The 16223-nt window shown below is 48.7% G+C and overlaps 1 protein-coding gene across 1 annotated transcript in view; it reads right to left on the reverse strand.

The window, feature by feature from the left end:
- Positions 1 to 956: 956 nt before the first annotated feature.
- Positions 957 to 16223, reverse strand: part of LOC130387832 (rho GTPase-activating protein 12-like) — a 37381-nt gene continuing 22114 nt past the window's right edge. The window contains 17 exon segments of the mRNA XM_056597121.1: positions 957 to 1564; positions 2278 to 2383; positions 2585 to 2719; positions 3237 to 3314; positions 3528 to 3626; positions 4434 to 4553; positions 5036 to 5132; positions 5336 to 5434; positions 6669 to 6770; positions 7181 to 7262; positions 7567 to 7628; positions 8866 to 8940; positions 9592 to 9654; positions 10441 to 10548; positions 11612 to 11692; positions 12506 to 12712; positions 13717 to 13983. Coding sequence (XP_056453096.1) covers positions 1390 to 1564; positions 2278 to 2383; positions 2585 to 2719; positions 3237 to 3314; positions 3528 to 3626; positions 4434 to 4553; positions 5036 to 5132; positions 5336 to 5434; positions 6669 to 6770; positions 7181 to 7262; positions 7567 to 7628; positions 8866 to 8940; positions 9592 to 9654; positions 10441 to 10548; positions 11612 to 11692; positions 12506 to 12712; positions 13717 to 13983 — 1956 coding nt within the window. The 3' untranslated portion in view covers positions 957 to 1389.

Here is a 16223-nt window from a genome sequence, read left to right on the forward strand (position 1 = left end):
ACATTATGGATTTCCCCCCATATTTCATAGACTCACGGCATACATCCTCATATTTACCATTTGTACAATTTATTGTCACTTGGTCCATTCAACACCGATTCATCATTCAATTATCTCATCTGTCCCTCGGCCCACACGCACGCTAATGCTCTGCACACGTCTCAATACAACAGAGGTTCAAAGGCTCTTCACCTTAATATGTTCTACCCATTAACAAAGGAAATAACACGACGAGATGTACCGTTGTTTTTTTTCCATTCGGGCACTTTTTTTAGTATGCGACTCAAGACTGATTTTGTTCTTAAAGCTGAATAAAAAGGGACGTTTCTACAGAGTAAGGTCATCGACCAGCGAAGAGGGAGAGACCGTGAGAGAGAGAAACAACATAAAGATCAGCAGTAGAGATAGAAGACAAAGAGAGGGAGACAAGATGCAGAAGCAGAATTAGAAGAAGAAGCAGAAGCAGAAGCAGAAGAAGAAGCAGAAGAAGAAGAAGAAGAAGAAAGAATTGAATAAAGACTAGCATGCGTTAGCATAAAGGTTTTGTTGCTCCGAGCCACGGAAATGAGCTCAGGAAGTTCTCCTCATGGGGACTCATACAAAGCAACACCCAGTATCCAGAGTTCACTCTCTTGCTCATGTTGCAACCGATGACCAATAGTACCGGAAAGTGTAGCGGCCAGTTCTGTTAAGACCCCACCTGTGGAAAGATGACCCATGGAGAGAGAGAGCGAGGGGGGGGGGGGTACCCGGAGATAAAGGTGGAGGCGTGTTGGACCGCAGGTGAGGAAGCAGCAGTAGAGGCAATGGACGAAACACTGACTTTACAAGTTAGGTGAACAAGCGCGACACAAACGCACGCAATGCGGCATCAGGTCAGCCTAAATGATCTCCTGGTTGAGATACCTCAACACGTAAGATCGTTGAACGTACCCCCCCCCCCCCCCCCACCCCACCTGACATACACATCTCCCCTGCAGCTCTCAGCCTCATCCAGGAGCAGAGAGAAATTGTTTTTTATTTTTGTCTGTTGTAGTCCAAGGAATCCAGTGTAGCAGGAAACGGAGTGGCATCAATGTGGCACGAAATGCAAGCACTGTCGAGTGCAAAACTAAAGAAAAAAGAAAACGAAAGAGCCTCTATTCCTCGGGGTTGTCGCTGGGATCCCCCCCCCCCCCGCTAAAACATCAGCTCCACACGAGCTCCGTGGGGTCCACGGTCCGAAAGGGGTTTGCACACAGACCTGGGGGACAAGCTGGAGATGAAGAGTTTCGAGCCAGGCCACACCAGACGAAGACCGTACCGGGTTGTGTCTGGCTGATTCCGGCCAGGGCTCAGTTCTTAAGCTCCAGAACCCCCCCCCCCCTTCCTGCCCTCCTCCGGGGGCTCCTACTTGCCGAAGATGGCCTCGTACTCCAGCAGGATGAGCTCCACGATCTGGTTCTGGTACACCATGTGGACGGCCATGTTCAGGGTCTCCGTCTCCGGCCGCAGCAGCGTGGGCCCGAAGACGATGGCCACGCTCTGGGTGGTCATCCGGTTCTCCTCCCCGTGGTCGATCACCCTGGGGGGGGCATAGATCACGGTTAATGTCACAAGTAGAGGTCGACCGATATGGATTTTTTTTAGGGCCGATACCGATACAGACTTTTTTTCATCAGCTTTAGCCGATGACCGATACGTCGATGCCGGTTTTCTTGAGCCGATAATTGTAGCCGATATCGCTTTTGGTCCCTCAATTGACATCATGAAGATTACACAATGATGATAACGAATGTTACAAGTCTCAATTCAAAAAAGGAACATTATTGAACTGTCTGTAAATCATGCCGAAAAACCTAAAAAATAAATAAATAAAATATAATCACTGGTCACGAGCATCTACTGCTGTACGGCTGAGGTCACGTTTTGATCGGCGGTTCCCTGGCTTAGCGTCTGCATACTACCCCTGTTACTGTTCTACCCCTTATAACTGTTCTGCAGCCCAGCGCGCTCCTATTGGATGCCGAGCCCCCCTAAAGGGAAGGACCCCTCCCATGAGCTAATACTCAAGGTTCATCGGTGGCACTCATTACCTGCCCTGAACAAGGTTTAAAGGTTGAGAGGGCAATATTATTTAAATGTTGGTTTTTAGATTGTAATTGGTCAAATAAACTTGACTTTCCCTGCAATTATAATTTATTTTAAAAGCTATTTGTACCATTTCGAGGGAAGCACAGGGAAACAAACAGGTGTAAAGCGATAGATTTGAACGTCGTCGTGTCACGTGTGCCATACTTGCGGAGGTGCTTGAACAGCATCTGCATAGTGTCGTGGTTTGGCCGCGGCAGCTGCTTCACCAGCTCTTTAATGGAATGCACCCGGTGTTTGTACTCTGAATTCTCTGCAATATAAAGAAATATATATAATTATTATTATCATTATTAAATAAATATAAAAAATTGTTGTAATAATGTAATAATAATAATAGTAATCCATGAAAAAAATAAAAAAAGTTGTAATTTCAAGCAAACAAGGCAGCTGATTGGCTTAAGGCTCCAGCCAATCAGGCGATGGTATCAGAGTCTACGGCGCCCAGACGTACTGATGGCGCCGACAAAGTCGTGGAAGGAGGAGAAGGTGAAGAGCGGCTCGGGAAGCTCCCTGAAGTACATCTTCAGAGCCCCCGCCGTCACGTGGACGTCCTCCCACTTCCCCTCTGCCAGGCTCACCTTCTCATCTGGACGGACACACACACACAGAGACACACACACACACACACACAGAGACACACACATACACACACAGAGACAGACACACACACACACACAGAGACAGACACACACACACGGAGACAGAGACACACACACACACACACACACACACACAGAGACACACACACACACACACACACACACACACACACACACACACACACACACACACACACACACACACACACACACACACACACACACACACACACACACACACACACACACACACACACACAAAGAGACAGACACACACACACACACACACACACACAGACACACACAGAGAGACAGACACACACACACAGAGACAGACACACACACACACACACACACACACACACAGAGAGACAGACACACACACACACACACAGACGCACAAACACACACACACACACACACTCATTATTCTCCACCTCCTCTGTCCCCGTCTCCTCGTGGCTCACCCCCAGGGGGCTGCTGTCTGATCTCCGGGCGACGTACCGTGGTTAACGGAGTAGCGTAGTTTCTGTATGATGGCCAGGTTCCCGCTGACTCTGTACAGCCCGTCCACGTGCAGCCCTGCGGACCACGACGGTATTAGATCCATAAAGTTAGCACGGGTCGTAACCGTGGAGACAAGACGTCCTCACTCCCGACCCCCAAAGATATTCGACCCGACCCCCAGTGTTCGAATTGGAGGCGAAACAGTGTTCACTTCCATTTTAAAACCATCTCATCTAAAAGAACCACAGGGGGGTGAACAGAGTGCCCCCCCCCCCCCGCTGGGCGTACCGTTCTGCTCCACGTGGTCGATGCACGTCCTCACAAAGCTGGGCACCGAGGTACTCTCCCTCTGGCAAAGCTCGGCCAGGCTGCAGCCAAACACCTGGTCTGAACACACACACACAGGTTAGAGTCAGCCAAACACCTGGTCTGAACACACACACACACACACACACAGGTTAGAGTCAGCCAAACACCTGGTCTGAACACACACACACACACACACACAGGTTAGAGCTCGAGCACACACCTGGTCTGAACACACACACACACACACACAGGTTAGAGTCAGCCAAACACCTGGTCTGAACACACACACACACACACACACAGGTTAGAGTCAGCCACACACCTGGTCTGAACACACACACAGGTTAGAGTCACACACACACACACACGTTAAGAGTTAGTCAAACACACACATGTTACAGTCCAAAACACACACACGCATTACAGTCACACACACACGTTAGTCAAATACACACACACGCATGTTACAATCAAACACACAGGTTAGAGTCAGCCAAACGTCTGGACACACACACACACACACACACACACACACACACACACACACACACACACACACACACACACACACACACACACACACACACACACACACACACACACACACACACACTGCCCCGTTCAAGGACTCCAGCATAACGTTATATTCATGAGGGAACGCAAAGCTGTAGGGAGAAACATCAGTTTTCATAATTAACTCCCAAAAATGATTTGAGGCTATGCATAATATAATGATATACAAATGATTGTATATTGATCATATACATGTGATGTTTGCCACGTCGACTATAACCTCACATGGAGTACTTAAGTTATAGTAAGCTGCCATGGTGATCCTGGTGGGAGCGTATCGGGAGGTGATCCACCTTCCATAGAGGCGCTCACCTTTGATGTAGCCCTTATCCCGGACGGACTGTAGCGTGGGCCGACGCGTCAGGAACTTCTTGAGCTTGTGCCGGGTCTTCTTGTTGTCCCGGTCTTCCACGCTGGCCGAGTACTTGACCCCTGAGGGGGGGGGGCGAGAAGGACATAAATACCCTCGCCACTGGCCGATTGAGAGGATGGTCGTAACAAAAAAAAAAAAAGTTTAAACTCTATTTATATTTTCCATACAATGCATCCGGAACGACAGGAAACTCTTATTAATTTATGGAAAAAGTTTTTCCTTTATCGTAACTTCCTTTTTTATATTTCAAATCTGTATACATGCCACCCAGCATTTGTTTTTTTTTGTCGTCATTAAGCCGGGCTAAATAGCTCATTTGCCATGTGAGTGTGTGGTTGTGTGTAGTGAGGACTAGGGGCATTTAACCAAAGGGACATTTTCTTTGCATGTTCCGTGAGTGTATTCCTTATGGCAGACAGCCTCACCCTCTTTTGAGTGGGTTAGGGTTAGGGTTATTGCAGACAGTCTCACCCTTCTTTGAGTGGGTTAGGGCTAGGGTTAGGGTTAGGGTTAGGGTTAGGGTTATGGCAGACAGCCTCACCCTTCTTTGAGTCCCGGTGCTCCTTCTCCTTGTCCTGTTTCTCCGTCCCGGGAGACTCCGGCATGTCCTCCTCGATGGCCTCGTCAGACTCCCAGGCCTGTAGGCGGACGCAGAGACATCACACACACACACACACACACACACACACACACACACACACACACACACACACACACACACACACACACACACACACACACACACACACACACACACACACACACACACACAGCGTTAAACACACTGGGACACACTGAATGGGCGGGGGCCAGGGTTATCTGTTGTGTGTGGGTTCCTCACATGGGTGCAGATGGTTTCCTGCAGGGTCTGTAACCAGTCGTTGATGACCGTCTCGTTATCCGACTGGATCAGCAGCTCTGTGGCCTGACGGGTCTTCAACTGGGAGACGGACAGACAGACACACAGCCCTGTTATAGCTGAGGTGAAGTGGACAGACAGACACACAGCCCTGTTATAGCTGAGGTGAAGTGGACAGACAGACACACAGCCCTGTTATAGCTGAGGTGAAGTGGACAGACAGACACACAGCCCTGTTATAGCTGAGGTGAAGTGGACAGACAGACACACAGACCTGTTATAGCTGAGGTGAAGTGGACAGACAGACACACAGACCTGTTATAGCTGAGGTGAAGTGGACAGACAGACACACAGCCCTGTTATAGCTGAGGTGAGGTGGACAGACAGACACACAGACCTGTTATAGCTGTGTAGAAGTGTAGATAAACCCAGATAAACCAACGTTATAAGACAATACCGTTCTTCTTGGGGAACAAACCGAGTGTCTCCTGGCTTCACGAAAACATACGGACCCGAAATAATTTGGCGAAATCCCTGAGAGTACTTCTGGTGAATGTGCTCACAGCACTTTGGCCTTTGGGATCAGACATTTTGTAAAGTGCTTGTATGGCGAGGTTAGGTATCGTTATGTTGTCCACAAACCTGGCAGCCTACTGACCCAGCGTACAAGGGAGTCGTTTGGACCATAACCCTGTTAACAGAGGCATTAGGGAAGCCGGGGGAGATGCGATGTTTTAATCACACAGACCGCTTTTGTCCTTAATGAAAACAAGGTGCTCAGGAATTGTATGCTTTCAATTTCCATCAATAGAGATTCAGGAGAACCTTTGAAGTGTGCCGTGGTAGGAATGGGTGACCTTTTTTTATTGGTTAAAAAATATAAATAATTCTGATAGTGTTGTGTCCTGCTAAAAGGTAGCCTGGCTGCTGCCAGACCAAGCTCCATCGCAGATTAGACGTTGGTCTGGGGAGGCTGCTGTCATTTCCTTCAGCACAAGAGGCGTGATCAACGGGCCTCGTTCAACTGACTCTGTACGCGATTGGCTGCTTGCCGTCGCTTCCCTGTCGTCATTGTGTTAAACCAGCCAATAGCGCGCCAGCGGGGAAAAGCCAGCTCGGCGATTGGCTCCCGCAAAAACGTATCGGAAGCAGAGAGAAACGTATTGCTCCTCTCCAGACCCTTCGGCAGGGCGGACTCAAATCGCCGGCAGAACGGGCGGGGCGCTCCCGGTCTCGGTAATGGATGATTTAAGGTGATCACCAACGAGGGCCTGAGCTGTATGACCCGACCACACCCCCAGGGCCCTGAGCCCACCTCCAGGACGTTCTTCTTGCTGGACTTGTCCTTGGAGGCCCAGTCCACCGAGCCACCCCGGAGGTCCACCGTGAACTCTGGCTTGGACTGGCCCGATCCAAACTGGAGACGGCAGCGCACGCACACGCACACACACACACACACACACACACACACACACACACACACACACACACACACACACACACACACACACACACACACACACACACAGAAACACACACACACACACACACACGTACCTTGTAGATGTGCCATGTCTTTTCAAAAATATACAACTCCACTATGCCAGAATATTAATTGCTATACGTTTTCTGTTATGTTGCTTGTTTAACACGGCCATTCGGAGGAATCCTCAAATGTCCGACGTGACTGAACATACGTAGACATTTGGTATCGTTCATTTTATTAAACCATTCTTAATATGTTATTTAATAAAAAATAGAAAGATACAGAGGCAAGTCTGACTGCATTTGTGCAAAACCTAGGACCAACAAAAAAGTGTCACTCACCCAGCTGGTCCCGCCCCCTTGGCCCTTGGCGAATAGCAGCATGGATCCCCGGAGAACGGTCCAGGAAGAGGTCCAGTTCTTCCTGTTCCGCAAAATGTATAGCAGACAATAAGACAATATGGAAGATAATATTTACTGCATATTACGTTCCCTCTGAAGATGCATCGGTCGTTCAGCGTGTGATCCAGTATCCCCCATAGCAAATCACGTTTAAATACAATTAAACAAAAACACAATTAAATATAACCTAACTACCAGTTAATGAACACAATACAATTATAAGGTGGAAGTCTGTTTTAATAATCCCAGATACGGAAACTGGGGTACGTTTAAAATTGTTAAAGATAAGAAAAACGTTTTTTTGACAAACAGACATTCGGACTCACCTGACTTTCTTGCCATGCTCTGTGATCTTGGTCACGGTCAGCAATCCACACTTCTCTGAGGGCTGTGGATTGAAACAAACATTGGTTTCTTACCAAAGTGATGGAAGGTAGTGCAGAGGCAAGAGAAGCCCACACAGACCACCTCTTAAATAGCAAAATCCCAAACAGAACACTCGGTTGAGAGGAAGGACAGCCGTCAAGAATGATCACACACACCATCCTGAAGTGAAAACATCAGAAAGGTAAGACACCTAAAAGTAGCACCTACACCAAACTCTGAGCCACCGAAAAAAGATGCAGAAGTCCAAAGAACACTGGCTGGCAGCTTTTAGGGCTTCGAAACAAACCCACCACCAGTATGCAGACACATGGAAGGAAACTTGAATTGATGAGGAAGGAAATCACGAATCACAATACCCTGACCTTCGTGTTTTTGTTTTTTTTTTATCGTCACCTCACACATAAGCGATGACATCATAGTGCTGATTAGCAAACACAACCAGAGGAGCCATTTATGTCATCGTCCTCGGTGAACGCTGCTTCTGGCCGCCCATAACTAGAGAAGTTTGTCTGGGTTTGCTGCCATCTCAAAAGGTTAAAACATGGCGAGCACCACATGGTTCTGTGATGCAAGCATCTACGTAAAACCCCAGCTTGGCTTACATCAAATATGGCCACAATGAGCCTACAGTGGAAAGGCTATACTGGTGAATAATACAGTATACAAGGGGCCTACCAATAGAGCAAAAGCAAATCGAAAGTCAATCATTTGTAAAATTATTCATTTGTAAAATTAAAAGAAATTCCTTATCTTGGATTGCCTTTACTATCTAAATGGCAGTCAAACTTATAAAAGTGTTGCTTGTATTGTAAAACAAGTTTGCTTGTTTGTGTGTATGCGTGTTCAATCCACACTTTAAAAAGGGGACATATTATACCACCAGGTGGGAGTGTGGTTAGCTTTACAAGCCATTTTGAAAAATCTGCCCCTTCTGACATCACTAGTGGGCGTGTCCAGCACAAATCTAGGTGGACACGCCCACTAGTGATGTCATAAGGGGCAGATTTTCCAAAAACGACTTGTAAGGCTAATCACACTCACACCTGGTGGCATAATACTGTATGTCCCCTTTAAGATATTAAAGTGAGGTCCCCTCGAAAACGAGACGATTCATCTCAAGGGGTTTCCTCTGAAGAAAATTGAAATTGAAATTCCAGGTCCATCCCAGGTCCTGGAACACAGAGCAGAGAGCAGAGCGGGGCAGAGCAGCAGAGCGACCAGGGAGTGGGGGTACTGACGGAGGCGGGGGCCTTGGGTGACGAGGGGTCGGAGTCGGAGTCGGGCGAGGGCGGCTTGAGGCCCGGAGGCGCGTCCTGGTGATGGAGACACACAACACTGTCACGGCAACCACAGGGGCGCGGCAGGGGAGGGGTCGTCATGGGGACCACGCCAACCAACATGCTAACGGGCAAGCTAATGAACACGGTGGTGCTGGTGGTGAGTGCGTGAGGTCCCCCCCTTCACTGCAAAGCGTCTTTAAGTGTATAGAATATATAGCGCTATATCAATCAATCAATTATTATAATTATTATTAACATGATTGACAGGTGAATTGACCGGATTGTCAGTGAATCTCACGGACACCGGTGTTATAAAATCAACGAAATGACGGGGTGAGAATCAACGTGAGGTGAGTGGGTCGGCAGCAGATTCAGTCCTGCGTTGCTGGAGTCCGTATCTCAGGGGAACAAGCGGGATTACTATTTCCAATCAAGCGGGATCATTGCCGGTGTGGACTGGCCTTCGGATGCATCTGATTGATAATCGTGATTGTTTGTTTGAACACTTCTGGTGAAATCATAGAAATCATTGCCATCGAATCACTCGATGAGGCTTGAGGGTTATTCGGCCGGGGGTCGCTTTGGGTCATCGGGACAATCGGTCCATTTCAAGGTGATTGGGTTGGATGAGTTTGAGTCGTGCAGGGTGCCGATCGGTCCTTTGATGGAGGACAGGCCACTGACTTGGTGTTTGTATGGGTGGGGGCGGGCAGATCCACCACGGAGGGTTCTCTTTTTGATGATGCGCTGCAACACAACCACATTATTCCACCACTGTCCATCCCTTCATCGCTTCAGTAGAACCCATTCACACCGACAGACGGCCCTGGTGCACTTCATGAACACACAAGGCCCTGTTGGTGAAGCAGATCTGTGAGAGTCACACTGCCCTACAAACCAAGGGAAACACTACTTGCTACAACTACCGTGATGCAGTCACTGTAAACCCATCGGTGTGTCAAATCTAGATCTCTGTCACGAAGCCATCCGCTTCCTCCTGCAATGCATTTACATCCATCGACTCTCATACTGTGTACAAAGTTGTCATGTCGAATTAAATCGTTGGCGAACAAATCCGAACGAATCCCAATCCAGGACGTGGATTCGGATTACTACGGTAAGATTGGATGTTCATTTATCATAAATATTTCAGTACGGTAACAGTGTAATTTGTGAATACATTATGTTCTTGTGTTTTGTGTATCACAGCAGTTCTCTTTTATAGCTCAATGTTTGGACTTGACATTCACACTTTTGGCATGTTGCGTATCAGACAATTACTTAATGGAGGTATGAAATATGACATCTGTGCTATTGCCACTTATTAAAGGGGCGGCAATTATAGGGGCGGCAATGTATTCTAGTGTACGTAAAAGATAACGAGGCAATCATGGAAATGTATTATCATAATGATGCCATGATTTACTTTGAGTATACTGTGTGTGTGTGTGTGTGTGTGTGTGTGTGTGTGTGTGTGTGTGTGTGTGTGTGTGTGTGTGTGTGTGTGTGTGTGTGTGTGTGTGTGTGTCAGACCTTGTCACTGGGCTCCAGGAAGGTGGTGCTGTGTCTCCACTTGGTCAACACGATGGGGTCCGCGTGCTTCCTGTCCAGGCTGCGGCTCTTCAGCGAGTCCCCCGCCAGCTGGGGGGGGGCAGGGGGCGTACAGTTATGGCTCCACGTCGACGCAACGCAACGACCACGCAGACGCTTCGACGCAGTCGGGGAACCTTGATGGTTCTGCGTCGGGTTTCAGTGAGCGGACCAATCACAGCCCTCGCTGCTGCGTCGCCTCGACGGAAGGTCACCATTATTTGGGAGGCGCACGTCAGACCCTTCCGGTGGACGCAAGGAGGGTCGGCAAGGACGTAAGGGGTCCGTCACCCCCTTGCGTTGCATCGATGTGGAACCATAACTAAGCCTTCAGGTGGGGGTTAAAAACATAGGAAGGGGATGGGGTTGGGCCTGCCTCCGATAACGCACTGGATGTCCTGCACTCGTCCTCCAGTCTTTAACGTCCAGTGGGGCGGGCACGACTGTGTCTGTGCTGGCGTCGTCGGGTCTGAGAGTGTGCTCACAGAGCAGTGTGGTGCAGGCGTATTTAGGGCTATCGAACACACTTCCATCGAGCGTGGGCAGTAGCGAGCAGAATTATGATTAGCAGGAAACAAATCTGGAATTGCAGGTTGGCATCCCCTGGTGATTATGGGTAAAGCGTGCAGCAAATACATTTTAAAGTTATAGTCATTCGGTTTAGACTTTTAGGCTAGAGTGCTAGACTTGTTTTCATAATGTGAATCGTACAGGTGCGGACCAAACGCCAACCTGTTACGTAACATTACCGTAGGGTATGCAACGCTACAGATAATGTGAACGGCAAGTAGAATCACATGGGTCTGGTTCAACATTGATTCATTTTTTGGCCTGCTAAAGACGTGCGCCCTCGGACGAACGTCGTAACGTTAGGGATTTCAGTCTGCGCGTGAACCCTGCACTACCATTACAAAAAAAACAAGTCTAGCTGTCGGGTCAAAAAGTCTAAACGCCTCAAAGAATGAGGTAAATAGGCTGATCATCTGCCTTTCCCCACACAATAATTAATAGGTATAGCGAAACTCCCCGTTGGACTTTAAACCGACTAAAACGAGTCAAAGCGGAAGAAAGGAGGAGGAAGCATGAGACGGTAGGGGGTCGTTAGGGGACCAACCTTAGGGAGCTCCCACTGCGACCTGGATCCGTCGGCGCTGTAGTAGTAGGGCCTGCCTTGCTCATCAACATGCTTTATCCACTACACACACACACACACACACACACACACACACACACACACACACACACACACACACACACACACACACACACACACACACACACACACACACACACACACACACACACACACACAGGGTTTAAGCCTTTAACTGTCACTGATCGACCCAGCCTAAATCGTCCATGGCGAGACCTCCAGCTCTCAAACGCCAAACAGACCAGACGTGACTAAAACCGCCTCGAGGTCTCGGAGGTCTCGGTATGGGGGGGCTATCGAGGGGTTTGCGGCGGATCTAAGGAGAGCTTGTGAGCTGAGGATCTGGCCACGCAGACTCTCAACCCAGAGCAGAACGCCAATCACATCAGAGCAATCAAACCAAGACAGAGAGGACGACGGAGAGAGAGAGACAGAGGGGGAGGGAGGGAGGGCTGGGCCATGAACCCATTTTTTTTATCGTAATTAGAATGAATGGTTTAGGACGATTTTTTTTTAAGAAAATCGATTCCTAAAAAAAAATTAATCCATCACTTTTCTTTTCTTTTTTCTTTAAAAGGTATTATCAACATGGCAGCATGCGCCGGAAAAAGTGTGTGTGTAGAGTTTGCTTAAAGTCGGTGGCAACCATAAGCAGAAGCACAACACATGTGTTTTATTTATTTAGCTTTTGGTTGATCATTAGAATCCAAACTTAAAAAATATACATATTTCTCGCTTATGCAAAGTAATCGCTTAAAATCGTTAATCAGGTTTGGTTTGAAAAATCCAGAGATATTATTCAAGGCCGAATGGCCCAGCCCTGGGGGGGGGGGAGGGGGAGCAGGGGGGGGGTACCTTCTCGTTGTTATAGTCGCTGACATACAGCGTCTGGCCCTGCGCGTCCATCTCCTCCGACCAACCACAGGCCGGCGAGCCGTACAGGCTGTCTGATTGGCTAGAGTAGGCGCTGAGGCTGGCGTCCTCGGAGGACGGCGGCGGCAGGCGGCCGACGGAGAGACAGAGCATGGGCAGGAAGGACGGCGAGAGAGAGAGGGGCGTGGGCTACGAGAGAGAGAGAGAGAGAGGGAGGGGGGGAGAGAGAGAGGGGGAGAGAGGGAGAGAGAGAGAGAGAGAGAGGGGGAGAGAGAGAGGGAGAGGGAGAGAGAGAGAGAGAGAGAGAGAGAGAGAGAGAGAGGGAGAGGGAGAGGGAGAATGAGAGAGAGAAAGAATGAGAGAGAGAGAAAGAATGAGAGAGAGAGAAAGAATGAGAGAGAGAGAAAGAATGAGAGAGAGAAAGAATGAGTGAGTGAGTGAGTGAGTGAGTGAGTGAGTGAGTGAGTGAGTGAGTGAGTGAGTGAGTGAGTGAGTGAGTGAGTGAGTGAGTGAGTGAGTGAGTGAGTGAGAGAGCCAAAGAGAAAGAATGAGAGAAAGAGAGAGAGCGAGGGAGAGAGACAGAAACAGGACATCGTGTACAACAGATGTAGATAAAGGAGACGAAAACTTGATTATATTTCCCCCCCCGAGAGTGACAGAGAAACAGAGGTCTAATCCCAGAACCGAACCAGAGACAGAAAAGCTCACTAAAGAGGGCCTAATAGATCACTATCCACTACACAGAGGGCAGTTCATCCATTTGGTCAGTAGATGGCAGTGTGTTGTCGCGTGTCATCATTCTAAGCAGGAGGTGTAGTCAAAGAGTGATGCTGTGATTTAAAGGGTAGGACTTTTAGGCAGGTTGTAAGGCTGAGTGTTGATGTAGGATAAAAGGGTCGAACCCCTTCCCAGGTGTATAATATAGTGTCCTTTGATTTTGATTGATAAAGTTTTAAAAATGACCAACCGCCATGGTGCATCAGGCGGATCCAGGTAAACTGATATGATGATTAATAAATCACCTTCTGTCAGTTCGTTCAAAGTGTCCTTTGACACTTTTAAAACTTGTTTGTAATAATCAAGAGGGCTCTTTGGACATCCCCCATCCATCACACCTCACTGCCTTCCTCGCCAACCAGACTAGGACAGAATCCCCAAACACTAACCCTCAGCTGGGGGGGAATCGCCCGTACCTCGGTGTGGCCGTCGCCCGTGCCCTGGCCGTCGGCCCCGGTGCTCTCGGGGGCGTCGCGGGCCCGGGGGGGTTTCCAGGTCCTCTCCTGGGTGGAGCGGTTGTAGTAGAAGTGGCGGCCGCTGTGGTCGCGGTAGGTGTCCCAGTCGCCCAGCGTGTGCAGCGGGAAGCCGGAGGGCAGCTCGGGCAGCTGGCCCTGGGTGATCTTCAGGTCCCGGAGGTTGGAGTAGACGGGGGAGTCCGGCCGAGCCTGGTGGGAGGAGCTTGTCTGATGGAGGAGAGAGAGGGGACGGGGGGGGATGTGTTAGCAATGGGAGGGTCTCACCGCCTACATTATGCCCTTTGACCTCGTTTGTGACCCGTCTCCCCCACTGTAGCTGTAACACCGTTGGCTAGGGAAGAAGCGATGGAGAAGATGGGGAAGAGAGGCTCTGATTGGTCAAAAATGAGCCGGGAGCTGTCCAATTGGCTCGTAGGACTCACGGAGGACTTCCATGACCAAAACCGGAGGGATGGCTATGCCATTTCTCACTGATTACACTCGGATAATAACTGTTAAATCCTACTTATCGCACCTTTAAGATGAAATAAGTTAAGTTAAGTTATTTTTCAAACTGCTCCTGGGGCCCCAGCCTATATTAACTCGGCTCAAAGTGGATTCAACATGGTTATGTAACCAGGGGGGAACACGAAACAAATAACAAACTTCCTGGACAGTGGATGATCAACTCGGGCACAGAACCATGAGCTCAATGTAAAACACACCACACAGCAAACGCACACAAAACACATGGACAAAAAAATATTGCCAACCCAAACAAAACATACCAAATACTGCAGGGATAGGAATTTATTTAATAATTGACTCCATCTCCAGCCCGGTGAATCCAGATGCTGAATAAAGACAAAAATCCAACAATCTGTCATCTTTTTTCTACGTTGCAAGCAATTTCACAGAAACAGAAGGATGTTAGACAACCCCTGGTTTGAAGGACGAACCAGCTGACTCAATCTCTTCCACCTGCCATCTGCATACTTTATTGAAGCGCAAAAAAAAAAGAGAACCACAAAGATTCAGATACCCGGAACTGAAAACGCTGGCATTGGTGGGAACCTGAAGTCAAACACATCACTAAAGCAGCGCGTTTCAACCGTTTCTTTAGACACCGCGGCATCAGATAGGAAGACGAGGGGTCAAGCGAGTGAAGAGAAGAGAGCGAGGAGGAAGTGAAAGCTCGCAACGGACACGGAGTCCTGTACAGCGGGAGGCGTTACGTAACGCGACTTCAACACGAGGGCGTCTGGCGCCGGTAGGAGACACACACGTAAGAACAGCGTCGACAACGCGGGCGGTGGAGGGTAGAATTTAGGGCTGTGAACGTTGTTCCCAGTTTGTCGTTGCAGCATGAACGACTGCGATACAAAATGTAAGAAGGTGGGGTTTAAATCTGGGAAAGATTCAACGCCAAGAATCTTGGCAACACTTGAAAACACTATATTTTTGTTTTCGGTACTCAACAGCAGGCCCCCAGCGGTATGGCCCATACTGTGACTGCTACTGCAGACTCTTGCAGCCCAAGTTATTGCAGAGTTTTTCCATGGAAATCAATACAATTGAGTTGGTGGATTCCGAGTTTCCCATATGGGATAAAACAATATTACCTAAATGTTGTTTTACTCCGGTAAACATATAAACTAAAACGGTACAGGTTCAGTACGGGTTGGTCTTTAAAATCAAGTGTTAGAACCATTTCTGACAAAGACTTTTACTCTCCTTTGTTAAATTCTCCCTGATACACTGCAGAGTGAGTCAGTGTGACGTCAGGACTGGGTCACGACGTTTAATTCATTTAAATCATTTACATATCAACTGATCAGCTTGGAAAACAGTAGAGGGAAAGACATCAGTCTGGAGATAACACAGAGAGGCTGAGACTTAGCTAGAGGGATCCAGTGAGGATTAGAGAGGGACAAGCTAAACAGTCTTACGAGTTACTGATGTGAACAGGTACCAACTCAATGAACTGAACCTAATAGGATGCCAGCAGGTTTCTGAAAACAAGAAGCCACTTCAGAGCAGCGGTTTCTGAGGCTCTGAGCACACGCATGTGGGAACCAATCAGAGCTCCAACAGTCTGTGGTGACACCGTCTGTTGTCCCCCAAACCAGACCACCGTCTGTGTGTGTGGTTTGGTGAAGCACCAGGTAAGGGTACTTCAAACCATCACAATGGCAGTACCCTGGGTGGTGTCAAAACCACCAGCACGTGAACAGGATCCCTCTCTTCTTCTACTACTGCTGCTGCTCCCTGGGTTAGGGGCGTAAGTACAGGCCTCCACTGACGTGGATCATGGCGTCTCAAGTGCTACTGCTTAACGCATGCACGCACTCACGCACGGTCACACAAACACGTGCCCGCGCACTGGATAGATCCTCAGAGCTACCTCAGTGTGGTCGGGAGGCCGTGGTCTGATTGTAAGTGCTTGTGCCTCACAAAGAGGGGAGTCC

Source organism: Gadus chalcogrammus, chromosome 8 (assembly GCF_026213295.1).
Source record: "Gadus chalcogrammus isolate NIFS_2021 chromosome 8, NIFS_Gcha_1.0, whole genome shotgun sequence".
NCBI classification, from domain to species: Eukaryota; Metazoa; Chordata; class Actinopteri; order Gadiformes; family Gadidae; genus Gadus; species Gadus chalcogrammus.